Below are 14,501 nucleotides of genomic sequence, written 5' to 3' on the forward strand. Positions count from 1 at the left end.
CCTATTGTTTTACCATAATAAACTAAGAGTCCTTTGGTACAGATCTTTTAATTCTGAGACTGCTCTTTAGTACACTATCTAGCACACAGTAAATGCTGAAGTATTTGTTGAAATAATACATTTTTCTTTGTACTGTTTCAGAACCTTGTGACTTAAAAGTCAAGAATAATTTTTCCTTATTTCTACATTCACCTTGCCCATTCTCCATGATCCCTTCCTAACATTTTTGCCATCATTTCTAATTTAGTATCAACCAAGATTGTCCTGGGCATCAACCCATTCTGTAATAAATAGAAGTAAAAAGAGCAAGTACTGTAGAGTTGAGCAACCTGGGTTCATGTCTTGACTTTGCTATTTACCAGTTTGTAGTCTTAGACAAAACTTGGCTTTTAAGAACCTTGGTTTCCTCATTTGTAAAACTGAGGTGATAATACCTCGTGGTGTTATTGTCAAGCTCCAGTAAAATAGTATTTGTAAAGTGCTTGGCCCATAGTAGGTGTTTATTAAGTGTGAGTTCCCTTCTTTTGGGATGCCCCATAGCATAATAGAAAGAGCTAAAAACTTTGGTTGCAGAGCCCGCTTCTGCTGCTCACTGGCTGGCTATCTTTGGTCAACTTATGACTCAGTATCCTCGTTAGGAAAATGGGCATAATTTTGATTGTCCTTACAGAGTTGTTAGGAAAAGCATATAACATTTATGTTAAGTATTCAGCTAGTGCTTAATAAAATGGTCGTTATTTCTGAGATGTAACCATATACTGTAGTGTTTTTCTTGCTTTCTATAATCTACAAGCACTATTTTATTATCCCTAATGTTGTTCCTAATAGTATTAGTAAAGGCCAAATTGATTTTGGCCATACTAACATTTTTCTTTCACATCCTGAAAAAATCCTGAGTCGTCTCTAAATGTATCATTTATGTGGAAGTGCCCTGTTAATCAGTTTTCTTTACAGCACTATGCTCCCTGGCAACTGGGCTTCAAAAACCTGTGTTTATATTCCAAGTACCTATTTTCCCTGTGTAATGTGACCATTGTCTACCCTCAGGAGCATCCTGAGGAGTTGGAATTCAGAAGGAATCTCTCAGACGCAAATCTCCATCTCCTCCCTGCCTCACCTGGGCAGCCTTTTCAGACTATCTCTGCCCAGAATGTCAGGAGAGGCCACAGTCTTGGCCTACCATGCTCCAGAAGAACAGGAAGGACTTCTAATTGTCAAAGTTGAAGAAGAAAATTATGTTTTGGGCCAGGACTTTGGCCTTGAGGGAAACCCCTGGAGCCAAGAGGTATTCAAGCAGAAGTTCAGGCAGTTTAGTTACTCTGACTCCACTGGCCCTCGAGAGGCTCTGAGCCAGCTGCGAGAGCTTTGCTGTCAGTGGTTGAGGCCGGAGGTGCACTCCAAGGAGCAGATCCTGGAGCTGCTGGTGTTGGAGCAGTTCCTGGCCATCCTTCCTGAGGAGCTGCAAGCTTGGGTGCGAGAGCATCGGCCAGAGAATGGAGAGGAAGCTGTAATCATGCTGGAGGAGCTGGAAAAAGAACTGGAGGAGCCAAGGCAACAGGTAAGAAGTAGACATTTTTGTTTGTTTGTTTGATCTATTGTAAGTTAATGGGGAAGCCATAATTATGACTGGGGCATTGACTCGGCTCTCAGAGAATTATACAGTTTCTTTTGGGTTATTAATTATTCACTCATTGGGTTCAAGTCACTAGGGCTCTTAAGTCCTGTTTTTTTCTCTCTAATCATTTGAATGCGTTTTTGATTCTTCCTGTCCTGCACTGTTGATCTAGGAGTTTTCTGTTTGTGTATGCTCAGAATGATAGTGCTGGTACTTGATTACTCCTAGGACACAACTCATGACCAAGGAATGTTCTGGCAGGAAATGACATCCACAGGAGCAGTGAAGTCTCTGAATAGCCCGGTGCAGCCCTTAGAGAACCAGTGCAAGAATGAGACTCAGGAGTCCCAGGCTTTCCAGGAGAGAGGTGAGAAGCCCCAGTCCATTTGGGGTTGATGATGGAGGTGAGAGCTATCATCTGTGGCACGGTTCATTTTCTTAATGACAGCCACTTATGGCTATCACTAAGTGTTGTGGAAAGCCTTCTTTGCCTAGAAATATTCTTCCTTAGGCTCTGCCTAGAATCTGAAATTCCAGTATCATTTATAACTTTGGGTTAAGAATTAAAGTCTTTAGTAAAATTCTCTAATACCCAAAATTATTTTTTTTCTTTTTCTTTTTTTTTTTTTTTTAAGATGGGGTCTCACTCTATCACCCAGGCTGGAGTGCAATGGTGCAACCACAGCTCATGCAGCAGCCTTGAACCCCTGGGTTCAAGTGATCCTCCTGCCTCAGCCTCCAGTGTAGCTAGGACTACAGTTGTACACCACCATGCCTGACTAAATATCCATAATATTCAAAGCTCAGTATTCTGTTATTTAATTTTGGTTTCATTGGCAAGACAGTCCCTAAGATGGAGATGAATACTGTATCAGTAATAGAAACCACATAATTACTTGAACAGGGAAAGTTTAATATTAAGAATTGTTAACTACTAAGTGTTATAACAAAAAGTCAAACTCAAAAGAATACAGGAATAACAGATACAGAGTGTCTGTAGGGCTGAGGCAGAACATCCAAGGTAAGAACAAATCTGCAGGTGGGTGCCACAACTTCCCCCTTCCTGCCAGGTCTGAGATCCAGGCTGGAGAGGGCACAGCCACAGCCCACTGAATGGAGATGCTACTGCAGTGCTGAGCTAGCAGAACTCACTGAGGAGCCACACTCTGCAGTGGTAGAAGCTCCCCATGGGGAGCTGACCTGGTACAGAACTTGCTGGGAAGCTACCCATAGGGGTGGGGCCTTTGGAACTCACTGGGGTGTGCACTGCTGGGTGTCCCATGTGCTACAGAAACAAACACAAAGAACATGCCAGAACCAGGAAGAAAAGCCCTTTCTTCCAGTTCCTCTGCAACCCCCTCTATTGATAAAGCTCACATCATGCCAGCTGGCAAATATTCCAGCATCACAGACAGGGCAATGAAGGGTAGATTTGAAACTGAGGCAATAAATTGATAGCTGTCACAGATGCCAGGGATTAGAACTGAAAGGACTTTGATTATGTTATTGGCAAAATCATCCTTATGGGCAACAGATATATCAGGCATACCAGCTTGTTCTCATTAATCTTTTGTTATATCTGACTACCCTTCTGATTTCGTCTTCACCAAGCAATCTTATTAATCCCATGAAGCTTAGCTGTAATAAGAAAATGCATTTGTTCAGTCTGTTCCATGTGATGGTTACATTACTCATTAATTCTCATTCTGTTTTTATTACTGAGTTTCACAGGCTTAGTTAATAAGAGTCTACCCCAAGAGATAAATCTATTTTTTGTATGATGATATAATTAGGTATATGAGGACATAAGCCCAAGGGCCAGACACTGGACCTCAGCAGTTCACCAAAGGAATCCATACCATCCATCCATTGAATTCTTCTGGGAAACTCCCTCCCAACCTTCCCCAGGCATCTATCCTGATACTACCGTTAGCCAAGCAGGCCCTCTTAAGTATCTTCTGCACCAAGCAGGTGCTACATTAAAACGGGTTTTGAAAATTCATCTCAAGGAAATCAAGCTGTCTCTGTTTGCAGATGACATGATCCTATGTCTAGAAAACCCTATCATCTCAGCCCCAAAGCTTCTTAAACCAAGAAGCAATTGCAGCAAAGTCTCAGCATACAAAATTAATGTGCAAAAATCACAAGCATTCTTATATACAGATATTCCTATATCTCTATGTCTGTACTGCACACCTGTACAACAGTAGACAACCAGAGAGCCAAATCATGATTAACTCCCATTCACAATTGCTACAAAGAGAATAAAATACCTAGGAATACAACTAACAAGGGAAGTGAAGGGCCTCTTCAAGAAGAACTACAGACTGCTGCTCAAAGAAATCAGAGAAGACACAAATGGAGAAACATTCCATGCTCATGGATAGGAAGAATCAATATCATGAAAATGGCCATACTGCCCAAAGTTATTTATAGATTCAGTGCTATTCCCATTAAACTACCATTGACATTCTTCACAGAATTAGAAAAAAAAAAAACTTTAAAATTCATATGGAACAAAAAAAAAAAAAGAGCCCTTATAGCCAAGACAATCCTAAGCAAAAAGAACAAAACTGGAGGCATCATGCCACCTGCCTTCAATCTGTACTACAAGGCTACTATAACCCAAACAGCATGGTACTGGTACAAAAACAGACACATAGACCAATGGAACAGAATAGAGGTCTGAGAAATAAGACAGCACATCTACAACCATTTGATATTTGACAAACCTGAGAAAAACAAGCAATGGGGAAAGGATTACCTATTTGGTAAATGGTGCTGGGAAAACTGGCTAGCCATATGCAGAAAATTGAAACTGGATCCCTCCTTTACACCTTATAGAAAAATTAACATGGACTAAAGACTTAAACGTAAAACCCAAAACTATAAAATCCCTAGAAAAAAATCTAGGCTATACCATTCAGGACATAGACATGGGCAAAGATTTCACGATGAAAATGTCAAAAGCAATTACAACAGAAGCAAAAATTGACAAATGGGATGTAATTATACTTAAGACCTTCTGCACAGCAAAAGAAACTATTATCAAAGTGAAGAGACAACCTATGAATGGGAGAAAATTTTTGCAATCTGTCCATCTGACAAAGGTCTAATATCCAGGATCTATAAGAAACTTAAACAAATTTACAAGAAAAAAACCCATTAAAAAGTGGGCAAAGGACATGAACAGAGACCTCAAAAGAAGACATTTATACACCAAAAAATATAAAAAATAGCTCAACATCACTGATCATTAGAGAAATGCAAATCAAGACCACAATGAGAAACAATCTCACAGCAGTCAGAATGGCGATTATTAAAAAGTCAAGAAACAACAGATGCTGGCAATGCTGTGGAGAAGTAGGAAAACTTTTACAGTGTTGGTGGGAATATAAATTAGTTCAACCATTGTGGAAGACAATGTGGCAATTCCTCAAAGACCTAGAACCAGACATACCATTTGACCCAGCAATCCCATTACTGGGTATATACTCAAAGGAATATAAATTATCCTATTATAAAGATACATGCATACATATGTTCATTGCAGCACTACTCACAATAGCAAAGACATGGAATCAACTCAAATGCCCACCAGTGATAGACTGGATAAAGAAAATGTGGTATGTATACACCATTGAATACTGTGCAGCCATAAACAGGAATGAGATCATGTCCTTTGCAGGGACATAGATGGAGCCTGAAGCCATTATCCTCAGCAAACTGACACAGGAACAGAAAACCAAACACCACATGTTGTCACTTATAAGTGGGAGCTGAACAATGAGAACACATGGAAACAGGGAGGGGAACAACACACACTGGGGCCTGGGGGGTGGGAGAGAAAGCATCAGGATAAATATCTAATGCATGTGGGGCTTAATACCTAGGTGATGGGTTGATAGGTGCAGCAAACCACCATGGCACATGTTTACCTATGTAACAAACCTGCACATCCTGCACATGTATCCCGGAACTTAAATTTTTAAAAAAGAAAATTCATCTCATCAAGTCCCCTGCCTTAAATCAGGTAAATGTCTAAATCATTTAGGTAGATTATTTTTACCTTCTTTTTTTAAGATCTTAAGGAACAGAGACTGTGGTAAGTGCTTCTTGGGCTTTTTCATATTGGTATTTGTTATGGGATGAGTTGTGTCTCTCCAAAATTCATATGTTGAAGCTTTAACCCCCAACCAGAACGTTAGAGTATGACTGCATTTTTTTAGAGATAGGGCCTTTATAAAGGTTAAAATGGAGTCATCAGGGTTGGCCTTAATCCAAAATAATTGATGTCCTTAAAAGAAGAGGAGATTAGGACACAACACAGACCAAGGGATGATCTTGTGAGGACCTAGCAAGAAAGTGGCCATCTGTGGCCAGGTGTGGTGGCTTATGCCTGTAATCCCAGCACTTCAGGAGGTTGAGGCAGGCAGATTACTTGAGGTCAGGAGTTTGAGACCACTGTGAAACCCTGTCTTTATTAAAAACACAAAAATTAGCTGGTTATGGTGGTGCATGCCTATAGTCCCAGCTACTTGGGAGGCTGAGACAGGAGGATCACCTGAGCCTGGAAGGTGGAGGTTGCAGTGAGCTGAGATTGCACCACTGCACTCCAACCTGGGTGACAGAGTGAGACTGTCTCAACAACAACAAAAAAGAAGAAGGTGGTCATCATCTGCAAGCCAAGGAGAGAGAAGAAACCAAACCTGCTGACACATTGATCTTGGACTTCTAGCCTCTAGAATTGTGAAAAAAGAGATTTCTATTGTTTACCACCCATTCTGTGATATTTTGTTATGGAAGCCCTAGCAAACATAATATATTGAAGTTCTTATGTCCATATGAAATACCCCCAGCTTTAATTTATTCATAATCCACTTTCTTTAGTTTACAGAGTCCTCATAAAACACAATCTGCACTTGAATGCAGTGAGCACACTGCACTTTGACCTTTTTTATTTTTTTGAGACGGAGTCTCGCTCTGTCGTCCAGGCTAGGGTGCAGTGGCGCAATCTTGGCTCACTGCAACCTCCACCTCCTGGGTTCAGGCGATTCTCTGGCCTCAGCCTCCCTAGTAACTGGAACTGCAGGTGCCTGCCACCATGCATGGCTAATTTTTGTATTTTTAGTAGAGACGGGGTTTTGCCATATTGGTCAGACTGTTCTCGAACTCCTGACCTTGTTATCCACCCGCCTTGGCCTCCCAAAGTGCTGGAATTACAGGCATGAGCCACTGTGCGCAGCCCCCTGACCTTGTTTTAACTAAGCCTCTCACTCCCTCTGATCCCATCTGTGTTTTGTCTGTCTGGATATCTTGCCATTTTTCTCTGTACATGCTTCAGTTTCTCCACATTCATCTGAAGTTTTGGGATCAAGACAAAATAAAATACTCTAATGAGGATCTGATTGATTTAAAATATATTCACCCTCCAACAGTTATCTGTTACCTTTTTTAACTTTTTATTTGCTTATTACTTCATAGTGGTAGTATGTTGTTGATTCAGTCACCTTATCAGTAATAGTGATTCTATCTTTCCGATGTCCTTGGACTTAGCGAAATTTACTCATTCTCCATTTATGCATGGTCCCATGGCCATGAATGCCCTTGACTGGGTTCCTGTTAAGTCTACTTATGCTAGTCTCTTTTCAGTCTTGAAAGTCTTAGCCCTGCCTCTGAAGAATTAATGTGGATCCTTTTACAGCTTTCACCTAGGTCATGAGGGTTAAATTGCTGGAGGGTCCCACTGTGATATGATTGTAAGAGTCACCATGCCATTTTTACAACCTTGAGTTATAAGTGTCTTGTAAGTGCTTCACTAGCCTCATAGTATGCCTTGCCAGAAGTAGAGCCTGAGATGGAGATTTGGGTGCAGGTGATTTATTGAGGATGTGTTCTTCAGGAAAAATCTGTAACAGAGGGAGAAAAGCAGGATTAGGAAGGGAAAAGAGCAAGCAATGATGTGGTGTCAGTTACAATCTAGCTTTGGTCTAATTCTTGGAGCATTTCATGGGCCACTGAAGCATAATTGCACTGCAGAGTTGTCTCTTCTTGAGGCAGAGATGGGGAAATGAGGGTGGAAGTTACTTCCTGGGCCAAGTGGCTCTCATCAGCCAGGGTAATTCTCCACAGAAGGAGGCACCTCTGTATAGTTAGGAACTGTCTTAATCAGTTAGGACTGCTATAACAAAATACTATCAACTGAGTGGCTTGTAAACAACATGGATTTATTTCTCACAGTTCTGGAGGCTGAGAAGTTCAAGATGCTAGCAGATTTGGTATTTGGTGAGGTCCCACTTTCTCATGGATGGCACCTTTTCACTGTGTCCTCATGTGGTGGAAGGGGCAAATGAGCACCCTAGGGCCTATTTTATAAGGTCACTAAGCTCTCATGACCTAGTCACCTTCCAAATGGCCGCACTTCCTAATACCATCACCTTGGGGGTTAGGACTTCAACATATGAATTTTGGGGAGACACATTCACATCATTGGAGGAGCCAACATTCACAGTGGCTGAGGGAAGGAGACATCATATTGGTAAAGGGGAACTGGGTGGGCAGTGGAGCATCACTGACATAGCATTCAGGCTAAAAGCATACTCGTCAATATGCAACTGAAGGCCACATCCCTAGTTAAAAGGATTTTAAACTAAACAGGATGGAATTGCTCACTGAACTGCTGAGCTGGCAGAACTCACTGAGGAGCCACCCCAGAGAACAAGTAGGAAAAACAGGAGGTGTGTTAAACAGAAAAGCTAGCTGGGTGTAGTGGCTCGTGCCTGTAGTCCCAGCAATTTGGGAGGCTGAGGCCGGAGGATTGCTTGAGCCCAGGAGTTCAAGACCAGTCTGGGCAACATGGCAAGACCCTGTGTCTACAAAAAAAATTTAAAAATTTACTGGATGCAATGATGCGCACCTGTACTCTTAGTTACTGGGGAGACTGAGGTGGGAGGACCCCTTGAGTCCAGGATTTCAAGGCTGCAGTGACTGATAATTGTACCATTGAACTCCAGCCTGAGTGACAGAGCAAGACTCGGTTTCAAAAACAAACAAACAAACAACAAAAACAGAATAGCTCTTCTAACAGAGATACCTATGCCTTATTTCTCCTCCAAACAGCCTCCTGTAAATCTGTACCCCACCCTCCAGCCTCCAGACTTGGACCTGATTACGAATTAGTTTTCATTCTTGGGTGATATTAATTGGGTTATCTCTATGCAAGTATTTCTAAATAATTAAGTGACCTTTTCTTATTGTAATCTTTTTTTTGTTTTGTTTTCTTTTTAAGGCAGTCTTGTTCTGTCGTGCAGTGGTGTGATCTTGGTTCACTGCAACCTCCACGTCCCTGGTTCAAGTGATTTTCGTGCCTCAGCCTCCCAAGTAGCTGGGTTACAGGCGTGCACCACCATGCCTGGCTAATGTTTTATATTTTTAGTAGAGACGGGGTTTTGCCATGTTGGCCAGGTTGGTTTTGAACTCCCCTGGCCTTAAGTGATCTGCCTGCCTCAGCCTCCAAAAGTACTGGGATTACAGGTGTGAGCCACCGTGCCCAGCCTCTACTTGTAGTCTCTATTTATCTTTTCTAAGAATTACTCTAGTTAGTTATTTATTCCAATTTTTAAAATATAATAATAAATGTATAGTTGAACAAATAAAAATCTTGATGTCTTCCTGATGTATACATCTGAGGGCAAAGTTTTTCTCTGGTCTCATAATTTGACTTCATGTAGTTATAGAATTTGAAGATATATTTAAATACCATAAGTTACATTGCTTTTCTAATTTTCATTGCCCTTAATTTTGTCCCTACACAATTATATTGCCACTTTATACCCTATAATTGATACTCTTAATAATTTGACCTAGTTATTACTTTCAGAAAATTTCTCATTAGGTTGTCTGGTGTCTGACTTTAACCTATTTGGTACTTTAAATTTTTATGCTTCTATTGTATGCAAGTATATTTTTGATAAATGTTTTCCTTTTAAATAAATGAAACCGTGAATAATTTAAATTTCTATCTAAAATCCAAGGACAGTATGAATTTTAGAGGTGATGTTGTCTGTGTTTAATTTCTGGTAAGGAATGGGGAAATGGGAAGCCAGACAGCCCTCTGCTTTGATAGGTATCAACTGTGGTGCTTTATTGTTGTGTTTGAAGGGTGAACACAATATCAGAAATAGGTATTCATTTTTATATAAAAGCATAATGCTTTTCCAAAGCTAAATTTAAATGATTTTTAAGTAATATTTTGTTTCAGTGCAACTATAACCCTGCATCCTTCCAATAGGGAAGGCAGATAGCATAAAGATTGCAAGCTTTGATGTTGAAAATGTTTATTTGAATCCAAACTCTTAACAATTATTAATTCTATGGCCTCACTTAACTTCTCTGAGCCTCAGTTTCCTGATCTGTAAAATGCATATACATTTAGAGGACTTTTGAGAAGATGTATTTTTCAGAATAAAATAATTCAAGTTATATCAGCCATTTCTAGTTACTAGAAATCTCTAGATATAACTAGTAGATGGCTGATATAATATGCCCCATCTCTAGTAGCCTTCTATTATGAGTTACTGTAGTTATCTAGAAAGAATTCCAGTAACTCATAACAGGAGACTACTAGAGATGGGGCATGTTTTGTGAGAGCCAGAAGGTTTGGCTCTGGGCAGTCATGTTTTTATGTATAAATGCTCAAGGAAGGAGTTGTCTCCATCCCCTTCTTTGACACTTACACATTTAAAAAAGTAAAACTATAAGATTCTTTTGTATTCCATGGATGATTTAGGTGAAAAATTTTTTTAATGGTAAAAAAAATTCCCACCTGACCTGAGAATGAGTCAGGAACCTGTATTTCTTTTCTCTGGGTCTGTGTCTTACTCCATTTGCTTATAATTATTTGATTCATTTGGAACCTATCAGAATCTGAAATCACCTTAATGCTTTCTAGTTCCTGCTCACCTACCTCTGTTCAGTGCTAACTCCCAAAGCATTTCCTAATCATATCTTCCGCTCTCCTATGTTGCTAGAAGACCACAGATTTAAGACTCTTAGATATCTTTCTTTATCCTGATCATTCCTTTTAATTTTTTTTTTTTCTGATTATCTCATTACCTAAAAACGTATCTTCTCTAACCCAAGACTGTCTCCCAGCTTCCTGGTTTATCACCCATATTCCTGTTTGTCCCCATTCCCTCTAACTAATGTATTTCCTTGTTCACCATCCCTCTTCTCCAATACTAATTCATTTATTTGTCTACCTTACTCTCTGAGGGTGTCATATTTTGCTACCCTAGGTCCCTTCTCTGAACTCTAGATTGGGAATCTAGTTTTGAGAACTATTTTCTAGCAGGTAAATACCTATTTCATTGGGTTTATTTTGTGTTCCTGCTATGACAGTTTCCTTTCTTCTGTCATGGGAAGTAAATGATACTTGCACTTTCTATTCACATTTTTAGACAGCAAGATGGTGGCTGGCAAAGTGTTGATGGCAAAGCAAGAAATTGTTGAATGTGTAGCCTCAGCTGCCATGATATCTCCAGGAAAACTTCCTGGAGAAACACCTTCCGAACAGATAGCTGAAGAAGCTTTGGGAGGTCTGGACAACTCTAAGAAGCAAAAGGGAAATGCTGCAGGGAACAAAATCAGTGAGCTTCCTTCCCAGGACAGACATATCAGTCTGGCAACCTTCAACAGAAGAATCCCCACAGAACACAGTGTCCTTGAATTTCATGAGAGAGAAGGAAGTTTCAGTGTGAATCCAAATGATATTACACAACAGAGAGTTCACACTGGGGAAAAGCTCTATGAGTGCTTTGACTGTGGGAAGGCCTTTTGCCAGAGCTCAAAGCTGATTAGACATCAGAGAATTCATACTGGAGAGAGACCTTATGCATGTAAAGAATGTGGCAAAGCCTTCAGTTTGAGCTCAGACCTTGTTAGACATCAGAGAATTCATAGTGGTGAAAAACCCTATGAATGTTGTGAATGTGGAAAAGCCTTCAGGGGCAGTTCAGAGCTCATCAGGCATCGGAGAATCCACACTGGAGAGAAGCCTTATGAATGTGGAGAATGTGGGAAAGCCTTCAGCCGGAGCTCAGCCCTTATTCAGCATAAGAAAATTCACACTGGAGATAAAGGCTATGAATGTATTGAGTGTGGTAAGGCTTTTGGTAGGAGCTCTATCCTTATTGAACATCAAAGAATTCACACTGGAGAGAAACCTTATGAGTGTAATGAATGTGGAAAATCCTTCAATCAGAGCTCAGCCCTCACCCAGCACCACAGAATTCACACTGGAGAGAAGCCTTATGAATGTAGTGAATGTAGAAAAACATTTAGGCATAGGTCAGGCCTTATGCAGCATCAGAGAACACACACCAGAGTTTAACTCTGTGGGTAAGAGTTGTACAATTATGAAATGCAAGGAGTTCACTGTAGGGGTGAGACTCCACAGAAAAGTTTCCTGAGAGCAGGACTTCTGTCCTTTCAGCCCAGTTTGGTACTATAAGAAGACATCCACACAAAGATGTTTGTTATGATTATTGAAGTGTAAATGGAAGAAAAGTTTTACCCAAGTCTTCTCCAAAAAGAATGGTAGATATTTCCTTGAAATGCCTAACCCATTTCTGGATGAGATTCATCAATATCCCCTTCACTCTCTGCCACCTCAGATATAATTCCCGTTGGGCAGCTTAACAGTAATGCCAGGATTGGGGCAGAGATCCTGAAAGAGCTTCTTATAAGATGGCAAATGTGCCTGGCAAGAGCATTTGTATTTTGGCAGGTGGTGGCATGTGCTGAGAGTTACTCAGCTATCTGAAATGTTGAATTGAGAGGTTGTGAAAATACTGAATTATGCGATTAAATAGTGTCTAAGGCAGTTAAATAGTACCCGAGGAATGGTGCCTCATTCTGTCCCCTTGCCAGTTCTCAATCTTGAACTTCCTGCTGAGGTTAATTCAGGTCTACTTGTTTACTGAGCACCTGCTATGTGCTAGGCATTGAGGTAGACATGGTCATTGCCCTCCCAGAGTTAAGGGCTAATAGGACATGCATATATACTAAACAGTAATTACAGTAAAGTGTGGTAAGTGCTTTGGTAGGAAAAATGTGGGTTTCCATCAAAGTACATGGCAGGGATGCCTACACCTGGTCATGAGAATCAGTCACTAAAGACTTCCTGGATATGATGGTATCTCAGTTAGATGTAAAGGTGGGTAGAAGGTAGCAAGGGCAGGGGAGAAGAGAAGAACAGGATCTGGAGACACTCCATCAAGACTCTTCTCTACTGCAGAAATTGTCATAGACCTAATTTTTAAAAAAAGGAATCTGAGGGAGTAATTCAACAAATATTTATTGCCCTCAAGTATAATAGCTCAGGGTCTGCAAGACTGGTAAGGAGGGGAGGGGGCAGGGAATGGGGAATAGTGGAGCCTGGGAAGGCAGATCACTGCGTTCCTTTATGCTCCCCACTTCCCGAGTCCCAGAGTCATGGGACACAAACACTCCAGTCCCCACTGTCTCTCTAGTGTCTGATATGCATTCTTTCCCTGTGTGTATATATACCTTTTCCCATAAGATGCACCAGAGTCTTTCACCACACTAATTCTGAGCATTTCAGGGTCTCATGGGTCATTCTGGGTCTAGGATAGGCTCCCTAACTCAGTGATTATTAAGTAGGAAGAGCGAAACCAACACATGGGGATTCTGAGCCAGGCTTTATGACAACTAATTCCTGCTGGAGAGAAGAGTCCTGATGAAGGGGTGTCTCCAGATCCTATCTTATCATCATGCCATTGTATGGGCTATAACCTCTGCCTGTAACTCTCTCTGTTAATTTTTATTTTGGCAGTTTTAATTAACCCACAGTTGCTGAGGGCAATTAATACCTAAGAGAAAGTTTGATTCCTCTTCTAAGATATCCTTCTAGATAATGTCATTTCTAAAGAAGAATTGGTGATCACTGCTTGTATTAGTCCATTTTCACAGTGCTATAAAGATACTACCTGAGACTGGGTAATTTATAAACAAAAGAGGTTTAATTGACTCACAGTTCTGTAGGGCTGGGGAGGCCTCAGGACAATTACATCATGGTGGAAGGCAAAGGGGAAGCAGGCACCTTCTTCACAAGGTGGCGAGAGAGAGTGCAGGGGAAATGCCAGGCACTTATCAAACAACCAGATCTCATAAGAATTCACTCACTATCATGAGAACAGCAAGGGGGAAATCTGCCCCCATGATCCAGTCACCTCCCTCCAGGACCTTCCCTCAACACCTGGGGATTACAGTTGGAGATTTGGGTGGGGACACAGAGCCAAACTATATCACTGCTGTTGTGCGTAATAGGGGAGGTGAAATTGGGGGGACAATTCAGCCTTTTTGTGTCTAGAGGTTGTGCAGTTATTGAATGAGGTGGATCAGAAGTCTAAAGGGATCCTTCAAATGGATAGTGAGTTGCCTTTTTCTATAGGTGACAATCAGAGATTTAATGTTTTAAATATCATTTAATAGGTTTTTCTCCTGATTGCAAATTAAGTGTTGGTAATACAGAAAATGAGAAAGTGTAAATCACCCCAATCCCATTGCCCATAGAAACGTTGTTAACATTTTGGAGTACTTTCTATTAGTGTTTATTTTTCCCAATCCTGGTATTTTTAGTAAAACTATTGTTTAGTAAATGATTTTTGGTAACTAATTTCAAAAATTATACTTTGAGTATATACTTCAGCCGTTTATTATTAGAATGTAATGCAAGATGTATTGTAATAAAAGTTGAGTTTTAAAAGTTTGCTTTGAAATTATTCAGGAATAGGGAACACAATAACATGAACGGAGATAATGCTAGGACAATGGGGAAGAGGTTGTCATGCGCGTCCGTGTGAAG

General features: G+C 40.6%; 1 protein-coding gene across 4 annotated transcripts in view; it reads left to right on the top strand.

The window, feature by feature from the left end:
* The window catches only part of ZSCAN30 (zinc finger and SCAN domain containing 30), a 35,406-nt gene extending 21,004 nt beyond the window's left edge, over positions 1-14,402 (top strand). For 3 of the 4 annotated variants that reach the window (XM_037982381.2, XM_007974272.3, XM_037982372.2), the window contains exons 2-4: positions 1,048-1,558; positions 1,844-1,982; positions 11,074-14,402. In XM_037982381.2, coding sequence (XP_037838309.2) covers positions 1,151-1,558; positions 1,844-1,982; positions 11,074-12,005 — 1,479 coding nt within the window. In that variant the 5' untranslated portion in view covers positions 1,048-1,150 and the 3' untranslated portion in view covers positions 12,006-14,402. Of the gene's footprint in view, positions 1-1,047; positions 1,559-1,843; positions 2,020-11,073 lie in introns of those variants that run through there. The other variant, XM_073006391.1, reaches the window with a different exon arrangement.
* The last annotated feature ends 99 nt before the right edge of the window (positions 14,403-14,501 follow it).

The sequence above is a fragment of the Chlorocebus sabaeus genome, chromosome 18, assembly GCF_047675955.1.
Source record: "Chlorocebus sabaeus isolate Y175 chromosome 18, mChlSab1.0.hap1, whole genome shotgun sequence".
NCBI classification, from domain to species: Eukaryota; Metazoa; Chordata; class Mammalia; order Primates; family Cercopithecidae; genus Chlorocebus; species Chlorocebus sabaeus.